The sequence below is a fragment of the Pelodiscus sinensis genome, chromosome 4 (genome assembly GCF_052426305.1).
Source record: "Pelodiscus sinensis isolate ZL-2025 chromosome 4, ASM5242630v1, whole genome shotgun sequence".
Taxonomy (NCBI): domain Eukaryota; kingdom Metazoa; phylum Chordata; order Testudines; family Trionychidae; genus Pelodiscus; species Pelodiscus sinensis.
In genome coordinates, this window is record NC_143055.1 from 93025901 (window position 1) to 93043429 (window position 17529).

A 17529-nucleotide genomic window follows, 5' to 3' on the forward strand; every position below is an offset into this window, starting at 1 on the left:
GAGGCTGGAGCTACATGCCTTCTGCCTTTCCTAGGCTCTGGGCAGAGGAGGCTGGTGTGTGTGTGTGCTCACCTGGCTGCCATCCCTCCTTCCTGTGGGGGCGGGGCCTTGACAGAAGGGGTAGGGCTAGGAGTGGGGCTAGGGGCTTGCCTCCCCCAACCCTGCCTTTACTGACTGCCCATGAATAGGTACAGCATCTGACAACTAAGTGATATACTGAAGAATGCAAGTAACTGCCTTTCAGTAAGAATTTCTGGCATGTCTTGTTCCATCCATGTGTTTTCTCAAACAGAAGAATATTCTCCTAAAAGTGATTTGTGTTCTGGATGTAAATACTGGTGCAATTTGATACAGTAAATATAATAGGCCATAATTATAAATATAAGGAGGTATCATGACCTAAATAGAATAGAGCATAGAACTACAGGCAGAAGCCTTGGGTTCTACTCTTAGCTCATCATCCCTAAGTCACTGTGCAGCCCTAGTAAGTCACTTAACCTCCCTGTATCCCAGTTTCCTTACCTTTAAAATGGGCATGATAATATGTAACCAACTTTGTAAAGAGTTTTGAGCATTCTAAGGTGTTATGTAAATTCTATCAGTACTACTTATAGTGAAAAGGGATTGAAAAGCTGCATCTAACTAGCTGAAATGCAAAATCTCAGATGAGATTTATAGTTCTTACTGAAGTACTAATTAGATTCTCAAAGATAGCAAAGGCCATATAAATAGAGTAAAGTGTTTTTATATTTGTGTCTAGAGCAGATGTTCAGTAAAAAAAAAAGTGAATGCAAATCAGTGCATTGGCAGCTGCTTCTTTAGAACAGGATGATAAATTTTTCACACAAAAAGAGAGATACTTGTGATATGCTATTGTCACAGCTGGTACAATTAATGTGTAGCTGTACCACATTTTATCATAACCACAATAACTACAAAATACTACCCCAGAACATTGGTCGTTAGTAAGTTGCCTTTTGTGCCACTGCAGCAATACAAAAGGGACTTAACCACTTTACAGCAATAGATGAAGATATACCAATGACAGAAGAATCCTCAGTAGCCATGGGGTCTCAGAGTACTATATACAAAGTTATAGCATAGAACACCATAGTAGGGGTTCTCAAGCTTTTTCATTCAGAGCTCTCCCCTCTCTTCCACCCCCCAACATACTATAAGAACTCCAGGGCTGGGGAGGATTTGAGCTCTGGCCACCAATTGGGGGTGGGCATAGGCATAGTTTGACTTCTGTTTGGGGTGGCAAGACCCGGTAGGACATGGGACAGCTCCACATGCCAGGGTGCGCTGAGAGAATACCTCCCCCGCCATCACCTGATGCACCTTAGCAGGACATCCAGTCTGTCTAGGTTGTGGGGGCAGGAGCACAACCAAAATTATCAAAGGGACGGGATCAGCTGAAAAAGTCTCAGGGTAAAAGCAGGGGGGTAGTTAGTAGGATGTGTTTTAGCTCTGCAAGGGGGCACTGGGACTTGGAAGTTCAGCTCTGAAGCTCCCAACAGCCTTATGAGAAGGCACCGGGACTCAGGGCCTCCAAGGAGCTTTAGACCCCCAGCTGAGAACCAATGCTTTATGGGAATGCTGAGGCTACTCTCACTTGTATTGAAGTCCAGTCAAGATCCTTGCAACTCTCAGAATATGGGGAAGAAAGTGGGAAACAATCAAAACATTTATTTCAATCGTATTATGAATGTAACCTTAATTTGTATAGGCCTCTGTGACATTTAAATATCATTTTGATTAGATATCCTAGTTTACCTGAGTAGTTTTTATTGTTTTAAAAATGTCAGCTACCAATAGTCTCCTTCCATTCCAGTAAGTTTACTTATTGCTAATCCTTGCACTGAGGGCATATTATCTGTGATGAGATAGGCTTTGTGTCCTCTCTTTATAAAGTTATAAAGGTAAGAGCAAAGTTCAGAACAGGATGCTCCCTTCCCATCTCTATTTGTCTTGAAGATTCACATGCACGTTAGTCTTCCACTTTTGGGTGGGAATTTGGAGAACTAATCATATCCTCTAAGGAGCTGAACTTCCAGAAGATATGAACCTTTGCATTTACTTTTAAAGGCAGGTCTGATGATGTTCCTCAAGTGCTCATGGATCTGATGGATGTTAAATTGCAGTTATCAGACCAATCACATAGCCGATAATTTCTATCGACTACACAATTTGTATCAACATAATCACAATTTGTATTGACTATACAATTAGTCGATAAGGGTTGCTCTGCAGAGCCGCAGTGCGGTTGCTCCAGGAGCTGGTTCTAACTGGGACTGAGCAGTCCCAGCTCATGCTGGCTCTGGGAGCAAACCACGCTGCATCCTGGACCAGCACGAGCTGGGACTGCTTGGTCCTACCTAGCACTGAGTCCAGCAGCCCCTGTTCATGGCAGCCAGCCCTGGCCACCGCGAACAAAGGCTGCTCCAGCACCAGCCCCTGTTCGTGGCATCCAGGAGCAGCCCCTACGTGGGCCAACCTGGGCTACCATAAACAGGGGCTGCTTGGCAGAAGCAGCCCCTGTCTGTGGGAGGGGTTTAGCTCCCAACTGGGACCCCTGTGAACAGTGGCTACTGCCGGACCAGCCTCTGCCCATGGCGAGACTCAGCCCGCCATGGGCAGAAGCTGCTTTGCAGCAGCATCCCTTATCTGCCCCCCCCCCAACACCAGCACCGGTTTCCCCACTAGAGAGGCAGTGATGGCGAGGAAGCAAATAGTTGATATTCCACTCAACTGCCAACTATATTTTTCCAACATTTAGTGAAAAGATATGGTTGTTTCTACAAAGGCTCCTAGACATACTGCCAGGGACGGAAAAATGTACTTAATGTCTATTGGCCAGATGGTTAAACATATCAAATGGAGGTGAATAGGCTGCGGCAACATCCTAGTGAGAAATTCCAGTTGCTTGGAGAAGCAAGTTGTTGGAGTTACTTTCAGGGTCTTTCCCTGACCCCTGATTGAATGCTCCATCTTTCATGTCAGCTTATTACCTGTTGGCGGGAGACGGAGGGAGGGCTGCCTGTCCTATTTATCTCTCCTTCAGTTCCTGTTTTTGACGTTCTTGTAAATAGCTACCGCTGATGCAACTCATTCTTCTTGTAGCAGCAGCATGCAATGGACTTGACTTGACAGTTTCACTGCTACCCACAGAATTCTGAATAGCAGATGTGAAACTCACTAGAAACTTTTTGATGTCATTCTGCTTTAGCCTAATTGAAACAAACGCAGCAGCTGACACATGTGCTGTTTTATATTCCTGGTTTTATGTACGTTTTACAAGCTTAAAGGCTACCTAATCAATTTTTAAAAATAAAAATTAAGGGCTCAGTTCTTAGTTGCTGAGCTCAGTGCATTTGAAGAATACGGAGGAAGAGGAAGTGGTGACATGACATATCTTTCAATTACCCATTGTTGGTGCACCAGAGTCAGATTGAGGCCACTTCAGTCAGGCCCACCACTGGTAAAGGGGGCAACTGCCCAGAGGCCTGAAGATTCAAAGGGTACCAAAGCTCCTTTAGAGGTGGTGATGGGAGCCCTGGGCCCTTTTGAATTAGCCCCACAGCACCGTAGCAGGCTCTCCATGTGGCTCTGAGTGCGGAAAGGGGAGGGGGGGTGCATTGTAGTCTGGGCGGAGTTAAGAGCCGGCCCCCTATCTTGCCCCAGGGCCCATAATGGCTGTCAGCCTGGCTGACTTCAGCCCCTGGATAAATTAGAGCTGCCTCAGGATTGTCAACTCAGGTTTACTGAGTGAGATCCTGGTTCCTTTTGGGCTTAAGTGGAGTGTGAAGCACCATGCGCAACACTATTAGCAGCCTCTTTGTACTGCTGGAGCTTAAGCCAAACTATCTTCTGCCATCTCCAAAGCTTATTTTCCCTTCATTACTAGAACATGAGTTTGTTTAAGCCCACTTGCTCAACTCTTCATTCACTTATTTATACATCCCATATCTTTGTCACATAGAATCATTTTCCACACCTATCAACAAAAGTAGTACACTGTAACTTCTGTATTCTGGGTGTCCCTACTTTGGGAACAACCATGGCATGAATCTTGGTAATGAAAGGAGGAAGCAGCAATGTATGCTGCTACTTCCCTCCCTGCCACCTCCAGGTGGGGGAACAGCAGTGCAGTGACATGCTCTGCCAGAGGCTTTTTCCCACCACTCCCATAGCAGCAGGGAATGGTGCCTGGAAGCAGCAGGGGATGCAGAATGACAGATAAGTGCCTCACTTCCATGTCCCTCATGCCCTCCCTGGCCTGGCAAAATCTTTAATCCCACAAACCCTGTTTCCCAGGTTTGCCTGATTAAAGAGGTTCAAGTGTACACTTAAAAAGAACATGATGTGAGAACTATCCCTATCCTACCCTCAAGTAAAACCATCTGCACTCTACAAACTAGGTGAGAGGGAAACCTCATGTTGCCCCTTGTAGTATAGTCAGTGGTCCATTTCACGAGAGCTTAAGAGGCTAAGACCTCAGAATCCCATGTCTGATAACAAAAGACTCCACGACCTGTATTAGTGTGGGAGTTAAGAGAATGCTCAAGCACCATTTAAACACGTGAAAATGAACTGTAAAAATAGATTATTTTAAAGATAATCACACAGTTAAAATACTTTTGGAAACACATGGAACTCTTGTAATGTCACCTTCTCCTATATAACCTGGAATTGTTTGTTTCTGTTTCAGTTAAAACAGGTAGATTTGTTTTGGGCTAAACACTTTCTTGCATTATTTGCAAACACATTATTTTTTATTAAAGCTATAAGGACAAAAGCAAAATACACTACTTAGGAAGGAACAACTTCATTCAACATGGGAAATGACTGTCTAAAAAGGAGTACTACTCAAAGAGATCTAGGAGTCATTATAGAGGACAAGTTAAATATGAATCAACAGTGTGACACTGTTGCAAAAAAAAAAAAGCAAACATCATTTTCAGATGCATCAACAGTTGAGTTGTGAGCAAGACATGAGAAATAATTCTTCCCCTCTACTGTGCTGATTATGCCTCAACTAGAGTATTGTATCTAGTTCTGGGTGCCACATTTCAGGAAAGATGTGGATGAACTGGAGAAGATCCAGAGAAGAGCAACTACGATTTAAGGTCTAGAAAACATGGCCTATGAAGGAAAGATTGAAAGAACTGGATTTGCTTAGTCTGGAAAAGAGAAGACTGAGAGGGGACATGATAGCAGCTTTTATGTACCTAAAGGGTTGTTGCAACTAGAAGAGAGAAAATGTATTCTCCTTAACCTCTGATGATAGGACAAAAATCAATAGTCTTAAATTGCAGCAAAGGAGGTTTAGGTTGGACATTAGGAAAAAAGTTCCTGTCAAGATGATAAAGCATTGGAATAAATTTTCTAGGGAGGTGGTGATTGAATCTACATCACTGGAGATTTTTTAAGAGCCAGTTAGAAAAACACGTGTTAGGGATGGTCTAGATGGTGCTTGGTCCTGCCATGAGTGCAGGGGACTAGTTGTGATGAACTCTCGAGGTTCCATCCAGTTATGTATTCTATGATTCTATGATTGAATAATCTAAAATTAAAAGTTTTGCTTAAATAGTTACACAGTACAGTTAAGTATATAATCAGCACTGACCCAGATTTTGGTCTGTAAATATAGTAATTCCTCGCTTAACACGTGCCCGCTTAACACATTTTCATGATAGCACGATTTTTTTTTTAGGGAACATTTTTCGAACAACACGACCTGTCCCCACAATAACATGATTTCCCCTACCAGCCGGCCGGTCACCAGCACCTGCATGGGGCTTCCCCAGCGACCCCCTCTGGTCGGATGCTTCACTCCCTCTCCTCCACTCCCCGTTTACATCCGGTGACTGGGTTTCCCCAGCTGGCCAGTTGCCGGCAGCTGCGTGGGGTTTCCCCTGCCTCCTTTCAAAGCGGCGGAGGTTCGCCACTCGCCGCGCCATTCCCCGGCGACCCCTCCTCACCGGACACGAGGCATCCAGCCAGAGGGGGTCACCGGGGAATGGCTCAGCGAGCGGCGAACCTCTGCCACTTTGCAGGGAGGCAGGGGAAGCCCTGCACAGCTGCCGGCAACTGGCCAGCTGGGGAAACCCAGCCGCCGGCTGTAAAAGGGGGGCGGAGGAGAGGGAGCGAAGCATCCGACCAGAGGGGGTCGCTGTGGGATGGTGTGGTGAATCTCTGGAGGCAGGGGAAATCTCCACGCAGCTGCCGGCGACCAGCCAGCTGGGGAAACCCACCTGCAAGCGGGGGGTGGAGGAGAAGGAGCGGGGCATCTGGCCAGAGGGGGTCGCTGGGGAATGGTGCGGCGAGAGGCAAACCTCTGCCGCTTTGCAAGGAGGCCGGGGAAGTCCCGCACAGCTGCCAGCGACTGGCCAGCTGGGGAAACCCAGCCACCGGCTGCAAGCTCCATCCCCTATCCTTCCCTTCCCTTCTCCAGAGCCAAACATCTACCCTCCCTGCTATAACCCAGTCCGCTTTCTCCCCCACCTTATGTCCCAGTCCCAGCTGCTAACAAGTGCAGGCTGGAGCTGCGAGCGCATGTGCGCTTGAAATGCAACCCCCACCTTTTCCATTATTTTCAATGGGATAATTGACCCCACATAACATGTTTTCACTTAGCATGTTCATTTTCTGAAACATATCTATTGTGTTAAATGAGGAATTACTTTAACTACTAGTGAACAAGTATTTAGGTACATCACTCATGGAAAGTTTTACAGTTGTAGAAAGTAGGGATGAAAAATACCCATTAAAAAAGTTAACCAGTTAAATGATATAATTTGAATTGTTTAACTGGTTAACCAAGGAGGTTGGTGCAGAGCAGCTGGGGTCCCGTGTCAGGGGCTGCTCTGGCTTGGCTGGACCCACTGCAGGTAAGCATGCTGGTTATCCTTTTACATGCCCAATGGAACGCAGAAATGTCAATGAGTGGAGGTTGTTCTTCAGTCTGTCAGTATATTACAGCCTTTTCCTAACTCATGAGACTAGACTGTGAAATACACCAGAAACAAACCATTCTAGTTCCACTGCCTAAACAGAGGGAAGTATAAAAGTTAAACAGCATGAGCTGTTTTAAACAAATCAGATTTTAAAACTAGTTTTCATAATCTAAGGAGTTCATCAGTAATTCATATATTTACCTTAAGTGACGTAGCAGTCTGATAATACTAATGAAATTAAATGAGAAGTCTCAATATAATATGCTACATAAGGCTATAATTCTGCAACTGAATATACAGGCAAACTCCTGAATCCTTAAAAAGCCCCAGTAAAATCAGGGAAGCTCCATGTAAATACAGAAGTCAGCCAACACAAACTCTCTGTAGAACTAGATCCTAAATTCTTATTTTTCCTCTCTAAATTTCTTAAATTTCTTAAAAGGGACTATTCAATACTTTGTTTACTTTTAATCTTTGTTTTTGCCATTTTAATTGCTTTGTTGCCATAACATAAATTAAGCAGCAAGCGTTGCCTTTACCATGGGCGGCCGGTGCAGTGATGGCTGAGGGAGTTGCCCCCTCTGCTGAGGTCCTGACTCCCACCACAGAGCAGAGAGGAGGGGGGCAGCATGCTGAGCATGCGTATTCCCTCACCACAGAGAGAGGAAAGGTATGTCTACACTGCCACCCTAGTTCGAACTAGGGTGGCTAATGTAGGCATTCAAAATTGCAAATGAAGCCCAGGATTTAAATATCCCAGGCTTCAATTACATCTTGCCTGGCGCCGCCATTTTTAAATCCCCCTTAGTGCGGACTCCGTGCCCGCGGCTACACGCGGCACGGAGTAGGTAGTTCGAATTAGGCTCTCTAAGTCGAACTACCATTACTCCTCATGGAATGAGGTGTACCGGTAGTTCGAATTAGAGAGCCTAATTCGAACTACTTACTCCGTGCCGCGTGTAGCCGCGGGCACGGAGTCCGCACTAAGGGGGATTTAAAAATGGCGGCGCCAGGCAAGATGCAAATGAAGCCCGGGATTCATTTGCAATTTTGAATGCCTACATTAGCCACCCTAGCAGTGTAGACATACCCAAAGAGAGGGGAGGGGGGGTTGCATGTGCCCAAGCTTCTCCAGCCCCAGAGCACTGGGGAGGGAGGAGGTTGCATGGCCCCAGCCTCCCCAGCACACTGTCGAGGGAGGAGGCTGTGTAGGCCCAATTCCCCTGACCCTGGAACACTGGTGAGGGAGGATGCTTGGGGGCCACAACACTCTGTCACCAGAATGCCTACAGCAGGTGTTCGGGGGTGGAGTGTGGGCAGGGCTATGCCTGGCTGTTTGGGAAGGCTTTGCCTTTCCTCACCTAGGATACTGGACACCCATGGCCTTTACTAATTAATAATGCTTATTTCATTATAGAGTGAAATCTAACTATTAACACAAGAGATGACCAAGCTCATCAAGTTCAGTTAAATTATATTTTGAATCACATTACAATACAATCCCCTACAACTTAAATTTGAAACTGCATAAACATGTTCTAGGGATTTTTACTTTTGTGTGGTTTCTAATGTAATTTATTTTGAAGTAATAAAATATAGAAATACTTACTGGATCCTTTTCTGGATTGCATACTTTAACCCAGAGTAGATGATCTAGAAGCCAGTCTATGGGCTTATCTTTGTAGAACATTAAAAAGAATTCTACTATGAGTGGTAAATCTTTAGTTCTAAACAATTTTCCTGAAAACAAAATAAAAGAAGAGGTCATACATTTCAGTAATATTTTAGCACTGTGTGGATACCACTACAGCCCATGTTTTCTTCCTGCACCTAAACACATAAGTTAGGACCCAGGCCCTACTGTACTTCACAGAATTATCATCATTAGTATCACAGAATCATAGGATGTTTGGGTGGGTGGTGGGTTCAAGCACAGGATGGTGAGTTCGAGTTTACCCCCCTCCAGCCACCCAGTCAGTGTTTGGGGGACCAACACCAGTTGCCCCAGGAATGGAGCTGGCTCCTGGATTAGGAAGGCAGAATAAGGGATGCCCTGAAGGTAGGAAGGTGAGATGGGTTCTGGAATTGCCTAGGGGACAGGGCATTTCCCTACGGAGCACAGGTGGTGGGCTCGACTCCAGCCTTCCCACTCAGCCAGCCAGGCAGCGGCAGGGCGGCCAACACCAGTTGCCCCAGGAATGGAGCTGACTCCCTCCTTAGGAAGGCAGGATAAAGAATGGCCAGGAGGTGGGGTGGGTTCTGGAGTAGCCTAAGGGATAGGGCATTGGTCAGGCGAGCGCAGGGTGGAACAGCAAGGGTCAGTTAGTCTAACCCCCTGCCAAGATGAAAAATTTGTTGTGTCAAAACCATCCAAGACAGATGGCCATCAGCTTCCTTTTGAAAACCCTCAGTGAAGGAGCTTCTATGATCCACCTCGGTATATTTTAGTGAACCTCCCATGATTTCATGGGGTCAGGCTTTTGCCCATAAATTTTGTCTAAAAAAAGAAAGAGCATGATTTTTATTAAAAAACCCAATTAATCTATTTACTAATCTCATATGAAACATTACTACAGGTGCAGTCACGCACCTTTAAAACTGTATTAAGTGTTGGCGTCAACTTTAGGCCAGGTCTACACTAGACCTGGAAGGTTGGGTTAAGGTTTGCAACTCCAGCTATGTAAAATACATAGCATGTGGTGTAGGTGTAGTTACATTTCACAGGGAAAAACAGCTGTGTCTACACTGCGGTTTGTAGCTGCATGCCACAATAAGAGGCTTTGGGGCAGCAGGGAAAGACTCTGGCATCTCCCCACCAGGTTGCTGCTGGTGCCTCTCCCTGCTGCCTGCCTCTGCTGGCTAGGGATTGGCTCTCGTAGTGGAAGGCACTGTTTTGGAATGTATTGTACAGTATTGGGTATCCACCCTGAGGTTCAGGCATGTCTTAACTCTATTCACTGAAGCAGCATTTCACCATCCATGCTACACTATTTACAACCATGCTAAGGGAGGGAGTGTGCAGTGTATGTCACTATAAGGGTAGACACAGCCAAAGTTAGCTAAAAGTAAATTGATTTAGTTAAACTGGTGCACCTATGTTTGTGGAGACTCCTGTTTAACTCATATAACCTTTACTCCCAGCCCTAGCTAGTGTCTCTGTTTTGCAGGACAGATGAAGGCAGCTAAATGGAACAGGGAAGCATCCTGCATAGACATTTCCCTCCTGTATCGGCCCACGATAGATTTTTCTTCAAGTTTGCTTCCTCTGCACTACATTCAGAAGCAAGATGCAATTTAACATGTTGAAACAAAATCTGTTTTGAATTACCTACTGTACATATTTCTAGCTTGTTGTTAAACTTGAATGTGTTTTTTTCACAATATGTATGTTTTATGATCAGTCACCATGTTGTTAGATAGGAAGGATAACTGAACTGTTATTAAAGGGAAAAAAAAAACAATTCCTAATTCATGATGATTTAGCCGTCTTAATGTACAAGCTAAAAGAGCACTAACAACCAATAGACCAAGTTTTACCTTTGGATGAGTATGCATGGATCCTACTACGCAAAGGCAATTGGAGCCATCTCTGACTACTCAAAGTCATAATATGGCCCATTGGTATTTTGGCAATTGAGCCCACTTACAATTATTTATACATCAGCCAAAACAAGAACAAGCAGCTTCCAAAACTTTTATGAAAATTGTAAAATAGACTGTATGATTTGCACGTACGTTATGAATCAGTTACATGCTAAAACTTATTTGTTTTTATGTTACTGATTTTACAGGTTTTTATCCCATTGTTCTTTGAAGGTCCAATAGCTGCACCACCAACTCTAATTATATTTCAGGAAATCTCGTAAAGGGTTCATTTGCATGTGAGTGCATCAACAGCTGAACTTTCAGATATATAAAATGTGTATATAGTTGTGTGATTAATTTCTGCATGCAACCGCATACTCTAATTGAAAGCACAGAACAGCTTACTTGCACATGCCAATGTGTCAAATTAGCCATTTTGCTAAGTATTCCCTCACACATTAGGTGTGCAGCTGCATGTACACTTACATGCTTACTTTGTTGTAAAATCTAGCCCTAAACATAACTCTTCTCTGTAATATGACTTTTTTGTTCTTAGTTTTTATTTTTACCAGAAGACTATGGTAAGTTATAGTTACTCACTCCATTTTTCCAATACTGATAATGGTGTGAGGGGATATTTGCCACTGAACTATTTTATAAAATAAGTTTTAAAAAAACTTTAAAAACATTAAAGGATCAATATAAAATAATATGAAAATAACAGCTTGATGTAACTGAAAAGTAACTTACTGTTACAGGGTGTATGCATCCCATCCCCAGCAAAAAGAGACAAGGCTCAATAAGCTTCTTTGGAAGCCTGATACACCTCAAATTCTTGTGCAAATTCTAAGACTCGCAGGGAGGGACTCATTACAGTCCAGTTAAGTGTGGACCGTTAAACAGGAGCTGGGAACACACCCCTTGTTCTGAGGGAATACAGCAGGGGTGGGCAAGATATCTCTCATGGGCTGGATTTGGCCCGTGGATACCCTACCAGGACCCTCAGGCATGCAGCAGTCGATGATTTAAGCAGAGTACTACTCTATGTGACTCTCTACTCTGAAGGGAGGGGAAGGCTTCATGTGATCTCCCCACCTCCAGCTCAATCTCTCAGCTCCTGTCAGCCAGAAACAACCAGCCAATAGGAGCTGAGAGACTGGCCTGGGGAATGGGGGCAGTGCAAGACTCTCCCTATCCCAGAGCTGAGCCACCTTGAGCGAGCAGCCTGCATTTTCAAGTGGTCTGGTGCTGCAGTAGGCTGGGAGCCCTGCTTGCCTTAAGGGTGCTGCAAGGACTGCCTGCTTTGGGGGTGCTGCTTAGGTGTGTCCCAGCCAGAGCCTGCCTCTGGCATCTCTGCCCTTCCTGCACCCCAACTCCCTCCCCCTTGTCACCATCCAAACCCTCTGCACCCCCTATCCCAGGTCAAAACTCCCTCCCAAAGCCTGTACGCCCTCTTACACCCCTCCCTCAGGCCAGAATTCTTTCCTGCACCCAGGCCCCCTCCCAGACCCTGCACCTGAATCCCGTGCCCCAAATCACAACCCCACTCCTTCACCCAAACTCCTTCCCAGACCTCACACCGTCTTCTGCACCTCCATGTGCCCTTGTACACCATCCCAAACCACACATCTCCTTCATAGAAAAGTGCGGCCCTTGACCACTTCTCAAAATCTTGGAGTGGCCCCCTACCAAAAATTATTGCCTACCCCTGGAATATAGCGTGACTGGACTTTGAGCTAAACACTAGTGATCATGCTGAAACTGAAACACTTACCAATAAATCCAAGCTGAGAGAATTCAAGAATTATCCACTCATCGGAGGGCTTTGAAAGAGCAAAGGTTTTTATTTTCTGAAAATATTGAGGTTTGGCTACAATATCATCTTCTAGCTGAAAAAAAAAAAGAAATTGTATTTTCATTGTTTACAGAGAGAGGTTATCTTGTAGGGTTGCCAGGTGTCCGGTTTTGAACCGGACAGTCTGGTACTTGAGTTTTCTGTCTGGGAAACAAATTAAGAAAATTGGTATTTTCTAATTAAGTTATATTGTTATCATGAGTATCAGTACGTAGTTGCGTACTACGTGAGCGTGTCTACCAGCCAGGCAGTAAGCAGCTAAGCAGTAGAAAGGAGGGGGGCGGGGCGGTGTGGAATCCTCAGGGCCAGACTCGCCTCTGCACCCCACCGGGACCGTGCGTGGGATGGGCAGCATCCTGGGATCTGTATGTGCCTGGGTCAGCCCCACTCCCTGTCAGCTGGTTCCCCTCCCAGCCAGCCCTGCTTCCTGTTGGCCAGTTCTTTCCCCCGATCTCTCCTACCCAGGCCCATTCCTCCTGACCCCCTCCCAACCAGCCCCACTTCCCTCCTGGCCGGTCCTCCCCTGTCCCCGTTCTGAGATCATGTATGTCCGGTATTTTTTTGAAAGCCATCTGGTAACCCTATTATCTTAATATGTATACATTATGTAATTTTGTTTTATTACTGTCAGGTATGTTACTGAAATGTACCAGACTCTAGCATATGATAGTGATTTGACTAGTTTTCTCAAAAGATTCCCATCTCAGAATCACACAAATATTTGTTTTACTAACAGCTAAGCACTTCCCAGATATTCAAGAAAGCATGAGTCCCAATTTTAAGAGATCTAAGGAAAATCTATGGATAAACAGATAGACAGAGGGTAAGGAAAGAAAAACAACAGGGTATGTCTAGATGGCAGTCATAGGGTGTGATTGCAACTTGAGCTGACATGGACTGAGTTAGCAAAGCTAAAGCTAGCTTGAGTTACAAACAGTGATGTCTCAGAAGCACAAGCTAGCCCCAGGAGTAATTGCCCAGGGTTCTGGATGGGTCTATGCAGCTTGTGCTGCTGTGGCTTTACTGTTCTGGGACTGAGATAGCAAGATTAATCCTAGCTTGGGTGTATTTGCAATGTATACATAGTGTATCTGCAGTTTATACATACCCTTAGAGAGACAAGGTCAATGAGGTAATATCTTTTATTGGACCAACTTCTGTAGGTCCACTAAAAGGTTTTACTTAACTTACTTTGTATCTCTAACATCTGGGACTGACAAGGCTACAACTATGCTACATAAACATACTCTTCCTAGACATATTTTATATAAAAGTAATCTCTATTGTAAGAAATATAGGAGAAGTGTCTCTTTAAGAGACTCCTAATGTGAATGGGATAGAGTTGCAGATGAGCTCAGGTAGGTTGCACCATACATGAGGCCACATGGGAGAGGACATGGAGGCAATTGTATGAGAAGCAGTTGGACATGGCAGGGAACACTGGAAGATAAGGTGTTGCAAAGCTCAATAAGGGGCAGAATTAGAGCTTTAACAGTGGTGCAAATAAGTTAAAATTAGATGCAAGAGTGGATAAGTAGCCTTTTAATAGGAAAGAATGGCAAGATCAACTTGACAGCAAGGAAAAGAACTTTAGAAGCTGCAGTATATATGGTTTGATGGGAACAAAGTGTGCATTTGAGAGGCTAGACAGACTACTGTAGTTGTTGAAGCACAATATAATGAAGATCATAATAAAAGATTTGGCTGTAGAGATGCAAATACAATAGTGGAACTTTGAATTAGGGAGGAAGAATTACCAGTACTTATCTTGGACCAGGGTTTGTGGGACAAGGAAAGAGGAAGGGAGAGTCAAAAGTAACCATGAGATGAAAGAAATTATGCTGTGTCAACAGTGAAAGACAGTTATATGGTTTGGAATGAAAGATTAGGAATGTGCTTTAACCATGTCATCAGTTTAAGACGATTAAAAGATATTCAGGAGGAGAGACCATGAGATGCAGAAGTCAATGGAAGGAAAACAGTTATTCAGTGGAGAAATAGATATTTAAGAGATCACATCTCAACTTATATGACCTAGTAAAATTATCTAGAGATAGAATATTAAAGTGAGAATGGCAAGGAGACAAGGATAGCACTTGGGAAACTTCCAAAACAGGAGAAGAGAGCCCACCAAAAGACAGAGGACAGAAGTATTAAAGATGGGAAGAATAGCAAGGGAGGACACTATCTCAAAAACTCAGTCAGCATTATATGTCAAGAAGTAGCAGAAGGCTGACAACGTCAAAAAGCAGCAGAGAAAATGAGTACAGGCCCCGAGATATGGCCAGGAAGAAATCATCAAAGACTTCAATGAAAATAATTAAAGTAGAATAGAAAAAGCAGAAGTCAGCTACATTTCTATCAGATTGGAAGGAATTGAAGATGAAGTTTGATAAAGTCTAAGGCCTAACAGGACCATTAGATCAGCTAGTCTGACCTCATGTATATTCAGAGGCAATTAAATTTCACCCAGTTACCCTTGTATTGAGTCCTTAACTTGTATTTAGCAAAAACATAATGTCCAAACAGGCATCCAGTCTTGATCTGAAAATGGAGAGGGTGAGAGAGAGAGAGAATCCTACTACTGCCCTTGGTAGAGAGAGTGATACGGAACTGTTATTTATCCTTTTACATAACACTAGACTCAGGGATCAGCCAATGAAATAAATAGGCAGCAGATTTAAAACATACAAAAGGAATTACTTCTTCACACAACTTGTGGAACATTGCTGAAGAATGTTACAAAGGCCAAAATAATAACTAGGTTCATAAAAGAATGATCCAAGTTCACAGAGGATCGAGCCCTCAATGGGTATTAAGCGAGATGGTTAAGAACACAATCCCATGCTCTGGGTATCACTAAGCATCCAACTGCTGAAGCTGGTTTTGAGCAACACTCAAAAATTGCTGTTATGTTCATTCCCTCTGAATTATGTAGCACTGGCCACTGTCAGAAGAAAGGATACTGAGTTAGATGGACCATGAATCTGAACCAATATGGCCATTCTTATTAAGATAATTGCAATCAATAAGAAAAAAAATCATTAGATTGCAAGGTTTCTACAGATAGTAGAGTGGAAAAGCACCTCAAAAACTAAGTCTGAGTATAAAACAAATTCTGAATGAAGATGCTGAAAGCTGTTGTCATATTTAATGTTTTCATTTAAGTTCCCATGAGTATTGACAGAAAGCACTTCCCAACAACTGCAGTAATTGGGCTATTCAAAGATGCTTTCAGCTTTAGAAATACATAATTACCTCAGGACAAAACAACTCTAAATGGACATGAGAAATAATTGCATCTCCTGCTAGGTAAGTAGAGGTTTGATTGCCTACTTTTATGGCTGACTTACAACCCTATTATCCTGACCCTGGCATTAATACAAGTGTCTCAAGGGGCTCCAAAGTACCACAAAACAATTTGAATCATTACAGTGAAAATTGTTACTAAACATCTCTGAGTTTTTTAGTGATTAACAAAGACATTACCAAGTATAAGGAGAACAGACTGAAGATACAGAAGCTGATCATATACAAAAACTTAAACTAGAAGAGATGACTAGAAGTAAACTAGAAGTAAACTAGAAGTATCAGGTCTTATCTTTTTCCAAATATTTATTTTGGTTTAATGAACTTCACAAAGCAGCTCACTTAGATCTCAATTCAGCAAAACACTTCTATTTAAATGTTTTGCTGAACTGTGACTTCAGCTGGTATGTGACAGTAAGTGTACTATAGACACATCACTTTATTATCTTTTCAACTTAAGAAGTTCATGTAAGTTATTTACCAAAATGATATTATTTCTGATAAAATACAGGTTGAACTTCTGTAGTCCGGAACCTTTGGGACCTGACTGGTTCCAAATGAGAATTTTCTCAACCATGGGAGGTCAATATTGTCTAGCAGCATTACCAATACTTCCACTGCTTACTGTGCTGATAGAGAACATTTAGACTATGTCTACACTACAGCACTATTTTGGGATACCAGAGGTATCCCGAAATAGTAATTCCGTGCCTTCTGAGCACACCCGTTATTTCTAAATATAATGGCTATTTCGATGTCCCTGTAAACTTCATTCCACAAGAAGTAAGGGACATTTCAGAATAGCAATTTATTTTGAAATAAGTGTTGTGTACACAGTGCCAAATTTTGAAATAAGGTATTTCAAAATAACATCGAAATAAGATAAGCAATTTGCATAGCTCAAATTGCGTATCTTATTTTGACCTACAGTGCAGTGTAGATGCACCCTTGGGGTAAATTAGAGCTAAATAACAGCACAGAATACTGAGAGCTAGGACTAGTGGCTATAAACAAACTTTATGGGACCACAGAAAACTTGGCCACACCCATGAAAAGTGGACATCCGGCTAACTAAAATCATTCTGGATGACAGATATTACTGGATGAGACAGTTCTGGATTAGAGAGGTTCAACCTGTAGTAAATAAATTCTCCATTTTAAAAATGTCCCTAAAATACTAAACATATCCAACAAGTAAAACAAAAGCATTAGGAAAATGTCACGTACTTTCAATTTTAATCCAAAATGTTTACAGTACAATAGGGTAAGTAATGGGCTTAGGAAAAGGATTTTTAATCTTTTACTTCATGTTGCTATGGAGCTTCCAAATAGATTGTGACCATTATATACATGTTTGGAGGGATGCCTCAACTGCTAATGCAGCACCCATTTTATTCCCTTTGACTCTGAGAACGCCTCTATGTACAGGCCAGGGTCTGTGGTGGGGAAAGATCCAGAGATGGCACAAGCCTAGCAAAAGAGTGGCAGGGTAGGAGAGGACCAGAAGGAAGGGCATCATTTCCCTTCTAGTCTTCCAGAAGGGTCTTAAAAGATAAGATTGCTATAGGGATCACCACAACCCATGACTAGGTTTATATGCCACTAGTCAGACCTTATGATTTCTCAGATGAGGTAACAACATGTCATTATTCTTAAAGGAAACTGAAGATTCATAATAATCATCCCTGTGCAAGCACAAATATTTCTGGTATTGTTACAATCTTCTCCAATCACACCAACACAACGAGAAATACAAAACATTTTGTTTGGAGGCATTAACGTTTGGACAGTTATGTTTCCACTGGCTGCATCTAAGATGCA

At 43.3% G+C, this 17529-nt stretch overlaps 1 protein-coding gene and 1 long non-coding RNA gene across 2 annotated transcripts in view; one reads left to right on the forward strand and one right to left on the reverse strand.

The window, feature by feature from the left end:
• LOC142829582 (uncharacterized) overlaps positions 1 to 10670 on the forward strand; it is a 43463-nt gene extending 32793 nt beyond the window's left edge. The window contains exon 3 of the long non-coding RNA XR_012904129.2: positions 10127 to 10670. This is a non-coding gene — a long non-coding RNA (uncharacterized LOC142829582). The remainder of the gene's footprint in view (positions 1 to 10126) is intronic.
• LOC102460821 (alpha-1,3-mannosyl-glycoprotein 4-beta-N-acetylglucosaminyltransferase B) overlaps positions 1 to 17529 on the reverse strand; it is a 93174-nt gene that overhangs the window by 25879 nt on the left and 49766 nt on the right. Inside the window, 2 exon segments of the mRNA XM_089777991.1 lie at positions 8569 to 8699; positions 12319 to 12433. Coding sequence (XP_089634117.1) covers positions 8569 to 8699; positions 12319 to 12433 — 246 coding nt within the window.